Source organism: Acomys minous (assembly GCF_964271855.1).
Source record: "Acomys minous genome assembly, chromosome: 14".
NCBI lineage: Eukaryota > Metazoa > Chordata > Mammalia > Rodentia > Muridae > Acomys > Acomys minous.
Window position 1 is genome coordinate 1,377,501 of NC_140496.1, and position 17,500 is coordinate 1,395,000.

The 17,500-nt window shown below is 46.3% G+C and overlaps 1 protein-coding gene across 19 annotated transcripts in view; it reads right to left on the reverse strand.

The window, feature by feature from the left end:
• Positions 1 to 17,500, reverse strand: part of PARD3 (par-3 family cell polarity regulator) — a 527,701-nt gene that overhangs the window by 122,020 nt on the left and 388,181 nt on the right. For all 19 annotated transcript variants that reach the window (XM_084756613.1, XM_084756601.1, XM_084756603.1 and 16 more), the window contains one exon: positions 10,661 to 10,897. In XM_084756613.1, the coding sequence (XP_084612739.1) occupies positions 10,661 to 10,897 (237 nt within the window). The remainder of the gene's footprint in view (positions 1 to 10,660; positions 10,898 to 17,500) is intronic.

A 17,500-nucleotide genomic window follows, 5' to 3' on the forward strand; every position in this document is an offset into this window, starting at 1 on the left:
ACAAGGAGACAAATCTACTCACTCTACAGTCGGGCCCACTTCATGCAACTTCAAACACACCCTCAAAATCTTTTCATTTATCTACAGCATACATGAAGTATTTAGTCATCTTCATGTCTTGCTCATTTCTGTCCACATCACCATCCACAGTTATCGGCACGTGGCCAGGGCAGACAGCTTTTTAGGAGCTGCCTGGCCCTCCAGGAACTCTCAGCTACGTTTGGGCTTGTTCAGAGGAGTTGAAACCTTTAAATAAGCACAGAGACTATATGTACAGGGTAAAGGGAAGAAGGAAACAAGTCTATCCTCACTCAGCGTCAGGCTCTGTTACAAAGGCATTCTTTAAACCTATGTTACCAGCCCCCCTCCCCCCCCCCCTGCTTCTGTAATCAAAGACTTGAGCCTGTAGTTACACTGGCCCAGGTAAACCTACCGTGTCAGGAGCTTCGTACTTTTGTCTCATTTGTATGGTTTACAGCTTTGCTCTGAGTTACACTGAGTTTGCTCCAAACCCGGTGGGGATCCACCTCATAGTGAGGTCACCTGCCCCTGAGCTGAACAAAGTCTGGCACCGCAGCCCACTGCATGGCGTCCACCATGTTATGGTGGGGCTTCCCTCCCCATTAACCTAATGCTGATAGTCCCTCACGCACAGGCCCAAAGGGTTGCCTCCGGAGTGCTTCCAGATCCTGTGGAGTTGACAACCGAGAAAGCATCAATTAGGGAGCATCGCTATGCCCCAATGACACAGCTCACTTAAAGACTGAGGAATAAAAATGGTACTGAAAGACAAAGCCATACACAAAGTTCTGTTCATGAATACTGATTGTGTAAGCATTTTCTGGAGTTGGAGATGTAACTCAGTTGGTACGGGGCCTACCTAGCATGTACAAAGGGCAAGGTTTGATTCCCCACACCACATAAACTAGGCAAGGCGGTTAATGTATTCCTAGCGTGTGGGAGCTATGTGCTAGAGGTTCAGGAGTTCAAGGTCAGCTGGGACTACATGACACCCCCTGTCTCAAAAGAGAAAAGGAACGTTTCTGTACACCAACATACATTCGTTCTTTTAACATTTGAGTCTGTTTCATGCGATTTCAAATGTAGCTTCAGGTAATTTCTGTTCATCTGTCCTGTAAAAACCTAGAAAGTCCGTATTTCCCACATCTTCATGGATACAGGCGGGTGACAGAAGCTGTTTCCTTGACTAGAAAAGAAAAAAAACCTCTTTTTAAATCAATTAGCACTATTATTTCAGACGCACAGAACCAGCCAATGAAGAAAACATGGAAAATGGAAGAATGAAGGAGGAAGCACAGGGTAATCACACATCCATGCGGAGACGTCGGTGCCCAAGGAAGGGGCCCTGGAACATCTGGGGAGTTAATTTAAAAATGGATTGTGGATTCAGGGCTTGATAAAGTCTCCCAAGAAGCTGAAAATGCATCTCACCACGGGGCTCCACATAAATCCTCATGAATTTATATTAATAGTAGGCTGATATCCCCTCCTTATGCAGGAGCAAAAAAGGAAATAGCGCCAGCCGAAGATCACTAAATACCAACACGATTGGCACTTAAACCCCGACTTTGGATTGCGGGAGGGGTGGGGAAACAGGGCAGCCAGACTCAAGGAGAAAGACGGCTTATTGGACCAGAGATCGGGGTACTGTGGTTGCTGGACACTAAAATAACACACTGTGCCACACAGATGAAGTAGATTTTGGCCACAGTAGCAAAGGCAGCAGCACATCGTCAGAGACCCACAAGTTCGGGGCCCTGTGACAAGAAAGACGTTAAGACTGAATGAGTACGCTCTGCTGGGGGCAATTTCCTGATGATTATCAACGTCTAAAATAGCTTCCATTTAGTCCCACATTTCTGTAGATTATCTAAGTGCTCCCTAAGGCGGAAATAAATATATAAATAAACAACCCCCTACCCCTACAGATTACTTCTACAAACAAATTGTGGTTTCGGGCAACGTTAATCAACAAAAAGACCTAAAAAAAGGCCTTTAAGATTTGCCGTGACCTTATTTATGGCTTCATTGCTGTCACAGTTCTATTCGTTGGTTGCTTGGTCACCTCAGCCTTTGTTCGAATTGCAGGACCTCTGAGGTTTTAGACAGCTTGGTGGATGGCAGCTGCTCACTGTGTTCCGGCTCGCTTCAGGTCGACTTGACACAGGCGAGAGGCACTTTAGAAGAGGGAGCCGCTACAGAAAATCTCCCCACCAGACTGGCTGATGGGCAAACGTGTGGTGCATTTTCTTGACTGGTGATTGATCTGAAAGGACCTAGCTCCCTGTGGGTGGTGCCACTCCTGGGACAATGGTCCTGGGCTCTGTAAGAAAGCAGGCTGAGCAGGCCATGGGGAGCAGGCCAGCACTCAGCACCCCTCTATGGCCTCTGCATCAGCTCCTGCCTCCAGGTTCCTGCCCTGACTTCCCCTAGTGATGATGAGGGAGTGTTGCCTGGGAGTGTAAACCACATAAACCCTTCCCTCTCCACGTTCCTTCTAGTCAGGGTGTTTTATGGCTCCAATAGAAACCCTAACTAGGACACTCCTTCCTCTTCACCAAACGGTAACAGTTGCAGAACGTGCAATACCAAAAAGCCATCTGGCTAAACCTGTGCACCTGGTGCAGTTAGGTTTGTACTTTCACACTGCTAGTGAGTTGTTAGTGTGAGATGTGACTCATGTTACGACTAGAGAAGAGACTGGACCAGGAAGCTGGGGAGCCAGGTGCCCATGCTAAGGGCAGTGGGTTACATGCTGGACTATAGAACAGTCTCAAGCAAAGGCGAGGAGGCACAGTCAGGTTTTATTTTGGGTTCAGAACCCCAGGTAGTGGCTGCAGTAGGGACTTGTCCAGAACAAGACTGGAGACAAGGAGGATGCTGGGAGACTCCTATTGACCATTGGAGCTGTGCTATAGAAGGGAAAGAGATGCAGAGTTCCTCAGCTTGGCAAATTGGCAGGTACCTGTCCTGCACTACAGCTGAAAGGTTCCGTCCCCCGAGGAAGATGGTGACAGTATAAGAGGTTTGTTTCTTAGAGCTGACTGGGGAGCAACCTTCAGCAAATGAGGGAGAGGGTGAAGTCGAGGGCAGGTGTAGACAGGCTCTTGCTCCGGAGCTGAGGAGGAGGGTGGAGGGTGTTGAGAGCACTTGCAGAGGGCAGTGCTAAAGGAGCAGCCAGTGTCAAAAACATACAGATGACAGAGGGCACAGACACTTGGCCCAGGTCTGAGGGCACACAGGACAGCAGCGACCCCTACGAGTCACTGGGAGTTCTTACCCGCTTACAGGACTCCCTTCTCACATTTCAAGAAAAGCAGAGATAAGTAATAGTGAGTGAGTGGGGGAAAGGGGGTCTTTGACTTTTTGAATAGCAAGTGCAATCTTGTTATATGACCCAACATTTTCCAAAGGGCACATGTTTAATAGCTGCCTGTATCTCAGAAAATTAGTTTTGTTCTGTGTCTGCCAGACTCCTTTTTGACTCAACAGGATTCCAGTTTTAGCGGCGAGGGGAACAAGTTCACAAAGGTCTTTTCTTTTAAAACTGGCATTTTCCCTTCATGGTAAAATGCATGCAAAAAGCATATGATTACGGTATTTATGCTTCCATTAAGGCATCCTAGGCAAGCTCGGGGAGAGTAGTCTACTATTTTCCTGCATTTAGATTTGTAACAGCATAGTTCCTGCTTTATTTCAATTATATTTGAGGACAATGCATTTTTGGTGGCAAATGATTACATGATGGCAGTAAGCAAATGTCCATTGGAGCTGCCTCAGAGCTCAGTATCTGAATACAAATGCAGATTGCACGGTGTCCCCAAGTAAATTAGAAAAAAAACCAAACACTACTTGTTATATTTCAAAGCCCTCTAAACTTCCTACATGGAATTGTGTAACTTGTATGAAAAGAAACCTTGTGTTGTTAAGAAACAATGCATAAAATACAGGAATAATATCACACATGCAAGATCACTTTTTAATAAGGTGATTTAGTCAAGGTGAATTTTGACTGGGATGGGCCATGTCCAGTGATGATAATAATCACTTCACAGCTTTATTATCAGCAGATGCTAGTGACTCGCACATGCTAGCGACCCGTGTTTTTCTTTTCAATAGCCCAAGTTCACTGTGTTCCCGATTTGGATGCGTCCATTGCACACAAATCAGCTGGGGGGGGGGGTGTTGATGCGGGAGGGCCCAGCTCACTGTGGTCAGAGCCACCTCCGGCCTGGTGGTCCTGGGTTATATAAGAAAGCAGGCTGAACAAGCTATGGGGAGCAAGCCAGTAGACAGCAGCCCTCCATGGCCTCTGCGTCAGCTACAGCATAACAGTTGTAGAACTTGTAACACCAAAAAGCCAGATGGCTCATCTGTGTGCCTTGTGCAGGTGGGTCAAACAATGAGTGGGCAGTCCTTAGCCAGACCTGCAGGATCAGAATTCCTGCGAGATCAGCATGCCTTGAGAGAAGTTCTTGCCTTGTGTTCATTGCTGAGGATTAGAGCCCTGCTTCCCAGCCAGCTCTGGGAGCAAGCCCCACTATGAACAAACAAACCTTTTATACTGTCCATGGTAAGATGGGAGGGGTGCTCTGGGTTCCCCTCTGCACCCTAAAACTCGAAAACAACTGCTCTAGAACACAGTCTATATGGCCCTGTGGCACTAGTGGAACAAACTCCCCAGGTATCGGATATCGGATTATAAAGAGATTTGCTCCATGGCTGGATGTGGAGCTCATTTGGTAAAGCCCAGCATGGCTAAACCCCTGAGCTTTGCTCTCAGCACTTGCATAAATGCAGCATGGTGGCACATACCCAGCACTTGGAAGGTAAAGGCAGGCGGATGACGAGGCCAGAGCCATCACTGGCTACCTACTTCGTTTGAGGCCAGCCTGGGCTACATGAGAACTTGTCTCACCCTCTCACCTTGCCCGACTTTTCTTCCCTGGCCTACACCACGTAGGCCTCAGTCTATAGTCAGTTTGCCCAGCCGTTTTTGTAGTTGGAGGGGAGAGGACGTCGTGAGGGAGTGTACGGCAAACAGCGACTCACTGCCTGGAGGACAGGGAGCAAAGAGTGAAAGCCCAGGGTCCCACACTCTTCTCAAGGCGTCACTTCCAGCTACTTTCAGGGGCGGAGGGTGTCTCTCACTGGCTCCAAGTTCCACCTCCTCTCCGTGCCTTTACTATGCAGGCGATGGAAGTTGTTTCAGCCCCAGGCTAGTCAGTCTCTGACAGTCACAGTCATGGGTGTCCAGCTCCAAGGGGCTCTCCTGATGGAAGCAGAAATGTCAAAAGCGTGTAGGGGGAGCTGGAGCAGTTGAGCATTCTGCTCGCTGTAGACGCTCAGGAGCTCGGGATCAGTAGCAAGTCCGTGAAAAGCGAGCATGAAGCCCTCCGCCGCGGTCCACAGAAAAACACAGAACGAAGACCTCCCAACTCTTAAAAGCAAACTGAAGCTGACTGGAACGTATCGCGCCCTGTCTGACTCATAAATAAGTCAGGGGCACCCAGCCTTTAAGTCTCTACTGTTGAAGGAAACACTTTATGGGCTGTCGCCTCCCTGTCGCCCCCCCCCCCCCCCCCCCAGTTCTAGTCGCTCTACTTAGTCACTGTTTTCTGTATCTGGGTGGGGACACCGTGGTCTCTTGGGAGTAAAAGTCCATTTTGTAAATAACAACTGCGACGATGCTGATTCTGAAATGGTGCTTATGGCGCAGCGGGCACAGAGCTGAGAACTTTGCTATTAACAGAGTTAATCTTTCCCAAGCTTTATGAGCAAATGCCAGTGATACGCCCCCTTCACAGGCGAAGGGAACGAGAAACAGTGTGCACAGCTCACAGTGAAAGAGCACAGAACCAAACACAGGAGAGGCGGTGCCAGAGTTCAAGTTCACGGGATCAACTGACCCTGGTTTTGTAGGAGAACTGTCTATGGGCGTCGGAGCGTTTAGGGTCAGGGAGTGTCTTAACCAGCTAAAGGGGGTTTCTGCTGGCCAGCACTCAATTGGTAAGATGTAGCATGGTCAGCAGTCTCAGCTCTGCGGAGGGGCAGGCAGGAGGATGAGAGGTTCAAGGTCACCCTTGGCCATATGGTGAGGTTGAGGTCACCCTAGGATACATAAGATTGTGTCTTTAAAAAGGAGGAGGAGGAGCAAGGGAGAGGAAGGCAGGCAAGGGGAAGGGGGCGAAGGGGAGGGGAGAAGAGGGGGGCGGGGAGCAGGGCTTCGAGCTCTTCTGCACACTACTCCTCGTACCCAACCTAGCGCCTGGCCTCCAGGAAAAGAAATCTCAAGGTAGCAACTTAAGCAACAGACTGGTTTTTCCAAGTCAACACGGAGCCGGGCTGGGCAAGTCGGGCTGGGAGCAGCCAGTACTCAAAGGCTTCCGTGCGGCTTTCCCTTCCAGGTCTTTAGGCAAAGCCCAACCTAGAGCACCGGACTAACCAACCAAGATCCTGGCAGGAAAAGGCAAACGGAGCATCCTGGGTCTACTGACGATCCTGATGTGCTGGGGACAGGATCAATAAATCCTTCACCACAGGACCCCCAAACCCCCACACACACAGTCAGGAAAAAACTGGCTCTACAGGAAGTCCCAGCTGCCAAGGTGCTTCCAGTGTTTACTGAGAACCTGCCACGTGAGTCACAAGGCATCTAAGAAACTGAAGTGTTGAGCTACGCACTTACCTACCTGAGTAAAACAAGGATGTATTCCATAGCGGAAAGGACAGAATAGGTACTGGGTAGGTGGGCAACTGATAATGTCTGCCTTCCAGAGTGCAGGATAGGTGAGCAACTGATAGCATCTGCCTTCCAGAGTGCAGGGTAGGTGAGCAACTGATAGTGTCTGCCTTCCAGAGCGCAGGGTAGGTGGGCAACTGATAATGTCTGCCTTCCAGAGTGCAGGATAGGTGAGCAACTGATAGCGTCTGCCTTCCAGAGTGCAGGGTAGGTGAGCAACTGATAGCGTCTGCCTTCCAGAGTGCAGGGTAGGTGGGCAACTGATAGCGTCTGCCTTCCAGAGTGCAGGATAGGTGAGCAACTGATAGTGTCTGCCTTCCAGAGTGCAGGGTAGGTGGGCAACTGATAATGTCTGCCTTCCAGAGTACAGAGAAGGATGGAAACGTGGTATACACTGTGTCAGACACAGTCCTTGACCACCCAAGACACGCCCCCTAAAAAGTTACATTAGTGAGGGCAACACAGAGCTATGAATCATTGGCCTAAATCTTTGAAGTCCCTAGTTACACACAGAGTAAGTAAGAAGCACATTAACATCATGGTAAATTAAAGCCTAATGATTCCCACAGAACACAGATTAGGGCCTGCTTAGCATATATCTACCATGAAAAATAAAAAAGTTGCGAAGGACATGAAGAACAGAAGGTGACAGGTACCATGACCACAGCATATACTTGGTGCTAGTATATGTGCAAGATACAGCTAGGCGTGCATGAAAATCCATCAGAATAGACACGCACAAAACTAAACAGGAACAAAGGGAAGATGACCAAAGCATGGTCATCTGGGATCCACTGAAGGAGGCTGTGCATCCTAGAAAGCCACTGTCCATAAACTACATGGAGCTGTGACACCCAGTTCACACAGCTTCTAAGACATTTCCTGTGCCGCTCCTATAATTCCAGCTTGTAAGATCCATCAAAATGGTTGGGCAATAAATTCTACTTTCTTTTTTCTTTCTTAACTGAATAAAGAAAATCTGAGAAGATTTCAGATTATCAGCAATGCCAACATGGCCATGAAATACAGAGATTTGAACAGCAAAGTTCGACAGATACCCATTACAAATCTTGGTGACATTTAGTCAGTTGACAAATATCTTATACATAAATTTCCCTCTAAGTAGCTTTGAGTTGCATATTTCCATCAGAATGATTATTCTTTCAGGTTCATGTAAGCATAGTCTAGATTACCTTGCAGACACATTTTTTAAAAGTCACTGTCGGAATTTAACTTTACACGCAGAAGGACACCAAGGAATGTCTCAACTTAATGACAACAAAGATTGGGTGATGTCATACATGATACATCAACATGATACTCCAAACCCGCCTGGGCGTGCCATGGCAGGCATGCACCAGCATTCCCAGTGTGGCTATTGGTTTTGGTCACAATGCACTAATAAAGTAAAAAAAAAAAAAAAAAAGAAAGAAAGAAAAGAAAAAATATTATTGGCCACGTTAACACCGTTCACTGGAGTACAATGTGTCTGTCATTTTGTTTGTATCTAACATTGTATAAAGACTGAGGTTTTTATTAGATGTATGATGGTCCCATTTTATCTTTAGATGTCTATAAGTAATATAGTCACAACAATTTACAGCTGCATGGCAGCAGCAAGAGCTCTCCTTTCCTCAGAAAAGGGCTTCAACACTACCCGAGTGTGAACAGCTTCTCTGTAGCTTCCTTTCCAACAAGACAGCCAACGGGGGGTTGGGGGGGATGCCACGCTCCCGAGCCAAATCCATATTCAACAACAGGTGGGTGAGAAAGCCTGACGGGCACAAGGGCGGCTTCTAAAAGTAGCAACACCATTAGTCATTGATGGACATCTCATTATCTGAGAAAGTAACCTTAAAAAAAATTACAAGTGTCTGTAATCTTTTTGTTTTCCCTGCAAAAAAGTAAATCATGGCCGTCTCGGTAAAGCCGGGGGGGGGGGGGGTGCTTTTACTGGTTGGTGTGAGTCCTCCCTATGAGAGAGACTGGAGTGGGCATGAGCCCGGGGCCTGTTTCAGATTGGGAGTAGCAGAGTAGAGCACGGAGCCCATGGGTCTGGGCGCTGCAAGCTGGAGCAGGGAGCGCTCTGAGTATGCTAACCCACTTTGAACACTTGCAGAAGCCCTCACGTGAGGTTTCAGCTCTTGTTGCACGGGGTGTACGGCAGCTGTTTGTGGCATTGAGAAGCAGGAAGGTCCTCTTTGACCGCAACTGCTGCAGACCCGCCCCCCCCCCCCCCCCCCCCCCCCCGCTTTTCTGATTCTTGAGTTTGTGAGGGCAGTGTGCAGACAATTAGTTTATCTGCCATCAGTAATTCCTTGGCCATCTTTTCCCAGTTCCCAGTTCGCTAGCTGGCAGTGCTAGTGTTTTGGTGGCCTTTCTCTCAAGAAAGCAACTTCTGAGAGGTGTTCATGCCTTTAGATGCCACTTAACCTTCTCCAGGCAGCTTCCGCAATCATGGCAGAAATGAGCCAAAAAGCTTTCAAAGAAAATGTCACTGCCACCGATGACAACTTCATTCTTGAGTTCTGACATGCCTGTTAATACATGAGAGCCTTCTGGGGGACCAAGGGGAGAGGCGGGAATGACCCTAAGTGTTGGTGCTACAGGACTCACTCCTTAAGGTCAATGTTAAATAGATTTCCTGAGATAACCAAGACGAATGCAAACCACAACAAAGGCGCAGGACCAGAGCATCCTTGAGATGAGCTCACTCAGGCGCTGTTGATCCCTTCTGCTATTTTTAAAAATGTTTCTTTCTGTAATTGCTGGAAGTTACTTTGTGCATTTGCAAGCTTCTGTTACTAATAGCTAGAAGTTGGTTATTAAAATAAGGACTGTTGCAAATACTGTAGCAATGAGTCATCACCAGAGCCCACCCACTGTGTGCTGCTAAGGACTCTGAAGACGCCACATGCAGGACCAGCTTCAGTTAGGGGAGTCTGAAATTGAAGTTTTTGGACTCCGCCCTCAACCTACTGCATCAAAACAGTCAGTCAGGGTTTCTAGAAGCCTTTCAGGCAAGCCTAATGCACATAAATGCCTCAGAAACACTGCTTTTAAGTAAAACCATTTATAATTTACAGAGCCCAGCTGCCACAGAGAATGATGAGCAGCGCTTATACCACGATTGGCGCATTGTTTATGACAATAGTGTGCACATGTTTGATATGAAAAGAAATGAGAATTATTCTCTTCACAGCTAAACTCCATATGGTGTTTGAGTATATAAAGTGGGGTGGGGTGGGAAAAGATCCATCTAAGATTGTTTCAGCTAGAATCTGAAATACGCACATAGCTATTTGAAATAAGTATACCAGCCGTACATGGAGCCTTTATTAAGTGTGTGTCAGAGCACACAGGCGCATAGATTCAGTTAAATGTTTAAATAACTGCGTGACTACTATAGCACAATCGACATTTCATTCTGTCTGCTGTACTGAAAAGCATTTCAGAACTGAAGCCTACGGTGGCTAACAAGCATCTCATAGGATGGATGCACTGTGTTTCTTATTTACTAATTCTTTCACAGTATAGAATTATGTCATCCCAAAAGTGGTCCTTCTAAGTCACAGAAGCCTTTCTAGCAAGCAGAGAACACACAGCTTACATCTGAGCTTGGCTTTGATCTGAGCCATGAGCAACAGGCAGGTCTTCAACTCAAAAGGTCACAAAGAACAGTGAGAGCTAGCCTTGAACTGTCAGGAGAGCAGTCAAAACCTCTTGCTGCTCTTTCCATTAGCCATTGATTTGTGTCAACTCAATAGCTTCAGATAGAACAGCTTTCTAAAGGCTGTTAATAACCAGGACTTCACAATAGGCAATGACAATCTTCTCCCATGTCCCAAACCAGCAGAGAGCTGCCACAGATGCAAAGCCATGACTGCCATCACCTACCTGTCCCCAGGCTTGGAGCTCCGCGGCTTCTTTACTTGTGCGTACAAAGTGTCCATCAGGTGCCCTTCTCTTGGGCTCTGCGGTCTGGCGCTGAGGGCCAAGCAGCCGTCGTAGGATGACATGCCCCCGTACAGCAATTCGTCTTCACAGCCAAATGTCCGATGGAAATCTTGGATTTCAGCGTAGTCACGTTCTCGGGCTTGCCGTTCCCTGAATTCTCGAGTTTTGGCTTGAATCCTGTAAAATGAACAACGCTGAAGCAGGAGAAATGATTGCTTTTCCATGAAGCAAATACAGAGACCATTATGTTGTGAGATATAGTTTTTCTCATGCAGTTATAGGGGAGGTGTTTTATGAGTGGTAATTCATACGCATTTTAGCTTCCCACATAATGCCATAGACACTAAGCATAATCATTTTGTTCATGAAAATCTGACTCAGTGATAAAATGAACTCACACTGACTTTGATAACAGAGAGAAAGAACAGAAAGGAAGAAAGAAAGAATGGAAAAAAGAGAAAAGAAAACAAGGGACCTCAGAGACCACTCAATCAGCAAGGTACTTGTCTGAGTACTTGAGTCTGATCCCCAGCACCACAGCAAACATGGTGGCAGTCTCCTGTGACCCAGCACTGAGGAGAGACAGAGTGATTCCTGGGGTTTGCTGGTCAGCCATTGTAGCAAATCAGTGAGCTGCAGCTTAGAGAGTGACGGAAGGTGACAGTTAACATTGGCCTCTGGTATCTGCATGTATATGCACGCATGTGCACGCACACATACAACCAGCTGTTTTTTGTTTGAATTTGAGGGCCTGCCCCATGAGTAATAAACATTGCCTATATTGTAAGCTGGTCAAAAGCCTACACCTCTGAAAGTCCTAGGAGCTACAAGGATATCTCCTACTGTTGTTTTATTAATCTAATGTGGTGTCAAACTGCTTTCTAAATACTTAACACACCCACACTCTACTTGGACATTACTTATAACTTTTTTAGACAAAAAGTAATTTTTAAAAGTGGCATATACACTATTCGTCCATCTGTCTATCACCTGTCACCTATCTGCATGTGTGTGTGGGTATAATAAATACATGTTACTCAAAGAAAAGCCCCCCAAATACGAAGTTCTGTGAAACGTCAGTGTGAGTGCACACTCTTCTGCAGCAAGAATGGAAGCAGGGAGACACTGGTTTTGATTTCCAGTTTTCCACACAGAATAGAATCCTGAGATCAAGGGCAGAAAAGACAATCATACAATTAAATCCTGAAGTAAAAACTGCCTGCATTAAAACTAAAAGCAGACCTTAAATGATCATTTTTACTGGTTAAAATATTTTATTATTAAATTACTTGGTACAGATACCTCTTCAAATTCTATTGGTATAATTTACACTCTAATTAAAAAAAACAATTCTCAGTTAAGTTTTGATAATTTTTAATGGGAAAATATTTTCATTACACATAATGAATTGAATTGTTTATCTGAAGGCAGTGGAGCGCTGGCAAGGACGTGGGCAAAGGTAGTCTGAGCGTGGGAACGCATGCCTGTGAGGCTGTAAGCAAGACAGTGCACACGCTCCTGAAACACTCGGAAGCACCACACACACACACCCAGCCAGAGCACAAAGGTGAAGGAAACCAGGTTGCACGTAAACCGGATGATTATCATCCCTATATGTCAATTCTGTGTCTCTGTGTTGATATTTACATGTGTGCATGGGTGCCCACAGAAGCCAGAGGCACTGGATTCCTGCACTCTTAGCTAACCAAATGTGTGGTGGGACTTGAACTCAGGTCCTCTGCAAGAGCAATGTTCTCTTAGCCACTGGGATTCATCTCTCAGCATTGTCTTCTGGGATATTTTTTTTAAAAGAGAAACAGTGATTTACTAAAAGCTATGCACCATAAATTTCCTCCCAAAATACATGTGTTTACTGTAGCACTTTTCACAATGGTTCTGATGTGGAACCAACCTAGGTGCTCAGAAAATGGAAAGACTTGCAAAGAAAATGTGGTGTAAATATACACAAATGAGTAATTCTATTCAGCCATGTAAAGAACGGGATTCTGTCTGTTAGGGCAGTGTGGATGAGGTCGGAGAACGCCAGTGACAGAAACCAGACACACAGACAGACATCTCACAGCAGCGAGTCAAACAGTGGCCACCAGAGGCTGGGGCAGGGCTGCGTGGGGGAGGGGAGAGGTTGCGGAGAGGTCAAAGTCACAGCTAGGAAGGAAGCTTGGAATCTCATTTTTTGTTGCACAGTGCGGCGAGCTCATCCAGCAGCAATGTGCACCTTGAAACAGAAGTTGGGGTTTGAATGCAGTGGCCGAGAGAAAGGCAACAGCCATCTTCCTGATTTGGTCATCCCACCATGCATGGGAGCATCGTGCGCCCCAGCTGTAAGTACAACCATGCCAAGATAAAAATGTAAAAATCAGCGAAGACTTATTTCTGTGATGTAGTATTTTAGAACCGCTTCAATGTTTCATTGTATTTACCTTTCTTCATATTTGAACTAGTCTTCTGTTTGCATAAATGACACCTGCATATGTATATATTGAGAAGAATCCAGAAAGGGTACCTAAATCATACAGAGACAACGCCACCTGTGCACTGCATGCCACAGTGTGGGGTGGGAAGGAGCAGGGTGTGGGGGTGTGGTGGGGGGGCAAGGTGGGGGGGGGAGGAGAGAGATGAGAAAGCTGGAGGCCAATATTTCCCATGAACATGGAAGCAGAAATCCAGCCATCACTCACTCCGACCGAGTGGGCTCATCACAAGAATGTCGCCTAGGCTAAAGAAAGTCACGTGAGTCTATCGGATGATGCAAAACTATCTGACAAATTCACCCCAATCAGGAAAAACAAAACAAAAACAAACAAACAAACAAACACCCTACAGTGGGGCTTCCTAAGGCTCATGAAAGTGTTTCTCCAAACCCTCCAGCTTCCTCCACATACCGTGGAGGGAACAACGAATGCTTTCCCTCAGTAAGCAGTGAGGTCGGCACACAGGCCTCTCTACCATCGCTGCACACGGGGCTTTAAGCTCCTGACAAGTCAACAAGCCTGGCCAGGGGATGAGGGAAAGGAAGACACAAGTCTTGTTTTCAAGTGATATGGTCTAATAGAAAATCCAAAGGAATCCACAGAAATCTCCAGCAACAGAGCAAGCTCGGCAGGTGACGGAGCACAGGGCCAACGTGTGAAGCCCACAAGGCAGCTGAGGAAGTAGTTCAGGTTGAGGAGTGCTTGGTTCATACCCATGAGCCTTGCATTTAATCTCCAGCGCATATCCATAACACCAGTGTTTCTAGGAGGCAGGAGGCAGGATTTTAAGGGCATCCATGGCTACATCTTGATTTCCAGGCCAGCCGGGAACCAGGTTACAGGAGACCTTGTTTCAAAACAAAGTGACACAAAACTCCACTGGCCTTTCAAGATGTTTTATATATTACATTACATTATATTTAACACTACATATAAGCTAAATATAGCATATGTAGAGTTTTTTGATTTTTGCATGTGTGTGTGTGTGTGTGTGTGTGTGTGTGTGTGTGTGTGTGTACCATGGTATATGTGTGTAGGTCCGAGGACATCTTGCAGGAGTTGGATCTTCTCTCTAGGTTACGGGTATTGAACTCAGGTCTTCAGGCTTGGTGACAAATGCCTTGACCCATCTCGCTGACCCCACTGAACTTTATATTACAAAAGGCTACTTAAGCATGCAGGCCCTGAAATTAAAACTGTAATACCACTTAGAATCATTTTTTAATTACCATAGATACAAACAAACCAAATATTGTCTTATAGGTAACAATGTAACAAAACACAGACAGGGCCAGTGTGGTGAATGTAATGGAGCTGACTGAATTAAAAACCCATGTAAAGAGCAGAGAGGTAGCCTGTACCACAGTGCAAACACTCAATAAGAGAAGTGGTCAATTTTCCCTGCAGTGGTTCGCAGGCTCAATGCAAGTCCTATAAAAACTCGTCCAGATTTCTATGGTTGCTGATGAGATTACTTTACAATTTATTTTGGGATGGGGGGGTGTAGCTCAGGGGAAGGCTGTATCCAGCATCTGTGAGCTCAGACTTTGATCTTTAACATGGCATGCATAAAAATACCATGTGCAGTGTTCATGAAGAAAGATAAAAGCTGGACTAAACAATGGTTAAAAAGAAAATTAGACGGAATTTAACCTTGATTGTCAATTTGACAGGACTTAGAATCACCACTCAGATTTCTGGGTGTACGTCCATGTTGTGAAGTACCTAGATTGGGCTAAATAAGGGAAAATAACACTAACACTCTAGCATAGGATAAAAGAGGGAAGCAAGCGAGCTGAGCACCAGCACTCAGCCCCTGACTATGGACACAGTGTGACCAGATGCCTCATGTTGCCGCTGCCGTGCCTTTCTCACCATGGTGACTCTTCCTTCAAGCTGTGAGACAAAGTGGCACCAGCCCCCTTTAAGGTGCTTTTCGCTGCTTTTTTATGGCATCAACAAAACAAGTGACTAATAGGAGAAGACTCACACTTCAGACTGCAGACAGCTGATACGGCGACAGTAACTGTCTATGGTCTGTCCCTGCAACAAACCCACACAGTCTGAACTATTGTTATTGGAAGTTCAGCACACGAACTATCCCTGTGTGTCAACTATGTCTTTGCACAGCAAAGGAAACCTCCACCAGAGCACACAGAGAGCCCACAGGACAGGAGAAAGTCTTCACCAGCTGAACTGCAGACAAACAACTGCAGAAAGTAAACACCAAGTAAATGAAGTTGCTAGTCGACAAACGGGCTGACTAACGGGATGGATGGTTTTCAAAGCAAGAAACCCAAACGGCCAATAGCTATCTTACAAAGTCTTCGCCATTCCTAGCCACCAAGCAAATGCAAACTAAAACTACTCTCGGGTACCACCTCTCCCCAGTTAAGGACGTCTGTCACCAAGAACCGGGACAACAAGTGTTGAAGAGGATTTGGAGAAAGAAGAACCCTGTTCACTGTTAGTGGGGGTGCAAAGTAACACAGCCATTGTGAAACTCAGGGTTGAGACACGCTCTATAAATAAAACAGAACTACCATGTGACCCCAGCCCTGGCCTGGGCACAAGCCCACAGATCTCCGCACTCTACGACACGGAGGTCTGCCCTCTCCTGTTGACTGCTGCTTTTCTACAGCCAGGGCATGAAACCAGCCCAGCTGTCCAACAGCAGACGGATGGATAGTGAACACGTAGTACATATATAAGATGCAATACTCTTTAGCTCTAAAACACACACACACACACACACACACACACACACACACGCATGCACACACACACATGCACGCGCGCGCACACACACACACACACACACACACATGCACAAAATAACAAAAGACGGAAGAAAATCGGTAGACTTGGAATAGAATATGTAAAATTAAGGAAAGTCACCCAATCTGAGAAAGAAAAGAAACAAAAACAAAAACTTCATGGTCTCTCTTGTAAGCAGATTCTAGCCTGTAACAAATATACGTAAGTATGTACATACGTGTGTGTGTGTGTGTGTGTGTGTGTGTGTGTGTGTGTGTGAGAGAGAGAGAGAGAGAGAGAGAGAGCCTATGTGCCATAACATGTGAAGAGAACTGGCGGGAGTCAGTTCTTTCCTTCAACCACATGCCGTGGAGGTTGAACTCAGGTTGTTGGGTTTTTGTTTTGTTTTGCTTTTTTTCTCTTTAACTGGCTAGTTTTTCTTATTTTGGAGGTAAAAGTATTTAATGGGCCCTGCTCGGCTTTCTTGGGAAGACTCTAAAAATGGCAGCACTTAATAGGATGTCACCCCAAACTCCCTAGAAATACCTTAACCGTCCGAGTAGGAACAGCGCCTTCTTAGAGATGGAATAGGCTGAAAAGCCAGACTTTCTCCGGGGAAAGCCCTAGACGCTAACGACACCGTTCCCATACAACACCCACACGAGCAACAGTGATGTGAATTCTAGCGGCCGTGCACGTAGTAAAGCAAAAGCTGGGTTTTATCTCATCTCTTCTACTTAAGCGCAACTGTGACAGCCAAGGGCGGGATGATAAAACTCGATTATTACTGGGTAGCCAGGGTAAACATGCATCATAGCTGAGAGGTAATGTTATTCTTTGCACCACACTGTTTGTTTTTTTTCCTCAAGTCAGCTTAACCAAAAGCAAAACAAAAGAAAACAAAAAACTTAAACAACTACCAGGAAGAAAAAAACAAGCCATTTATTTTGTTTTGTTTTGTGTTTTTCAAGACAGGGTTTCTCTGTGTGGCCTTGACTGTCCTGGACTCACTTTGTAGACCAGGCTGGCCTCAAATTCACAGAGATAAGCCTGCCTCTGCCTCCCCGAGTGCTGGGATTAAAAGAGTGCGCCACCACCGCCCGGCTGAGCCATTTCTTTAACTCAACAGAATGTTTGTTAGGCATCTAGTTACACATAACATTAAGCACTTTGCTCTTATGTACTGATTGGTCACTATAAGACAATCATCTCATCAAGGGTCATAGCCAGGGGTGCTTGGCATTCCCATAAGCCAGCTGGTCTCTGTTTCTATGGTGCTGGGATGGAGTCCGTGGTCCCTCACATGCTGGGCAGGTGCTTCCAGCAGAACCACCTCCCAGCCCACCCTTTACTTTGTCATAGTTTTGAGATACAGATTTGGTAAGTAAGGGCACACCTCACACTGGCAATGTTCCTGCCTTGGCCTCCCTAGCAGCGGAGGTGGCAATCCAGCTCTGCCAGGCCAAGCCTCATGTCAGTTTGGGAATCTGATAAAATTACGGTGGGGGGAAGGGGAGGGAGGAAAACGGAA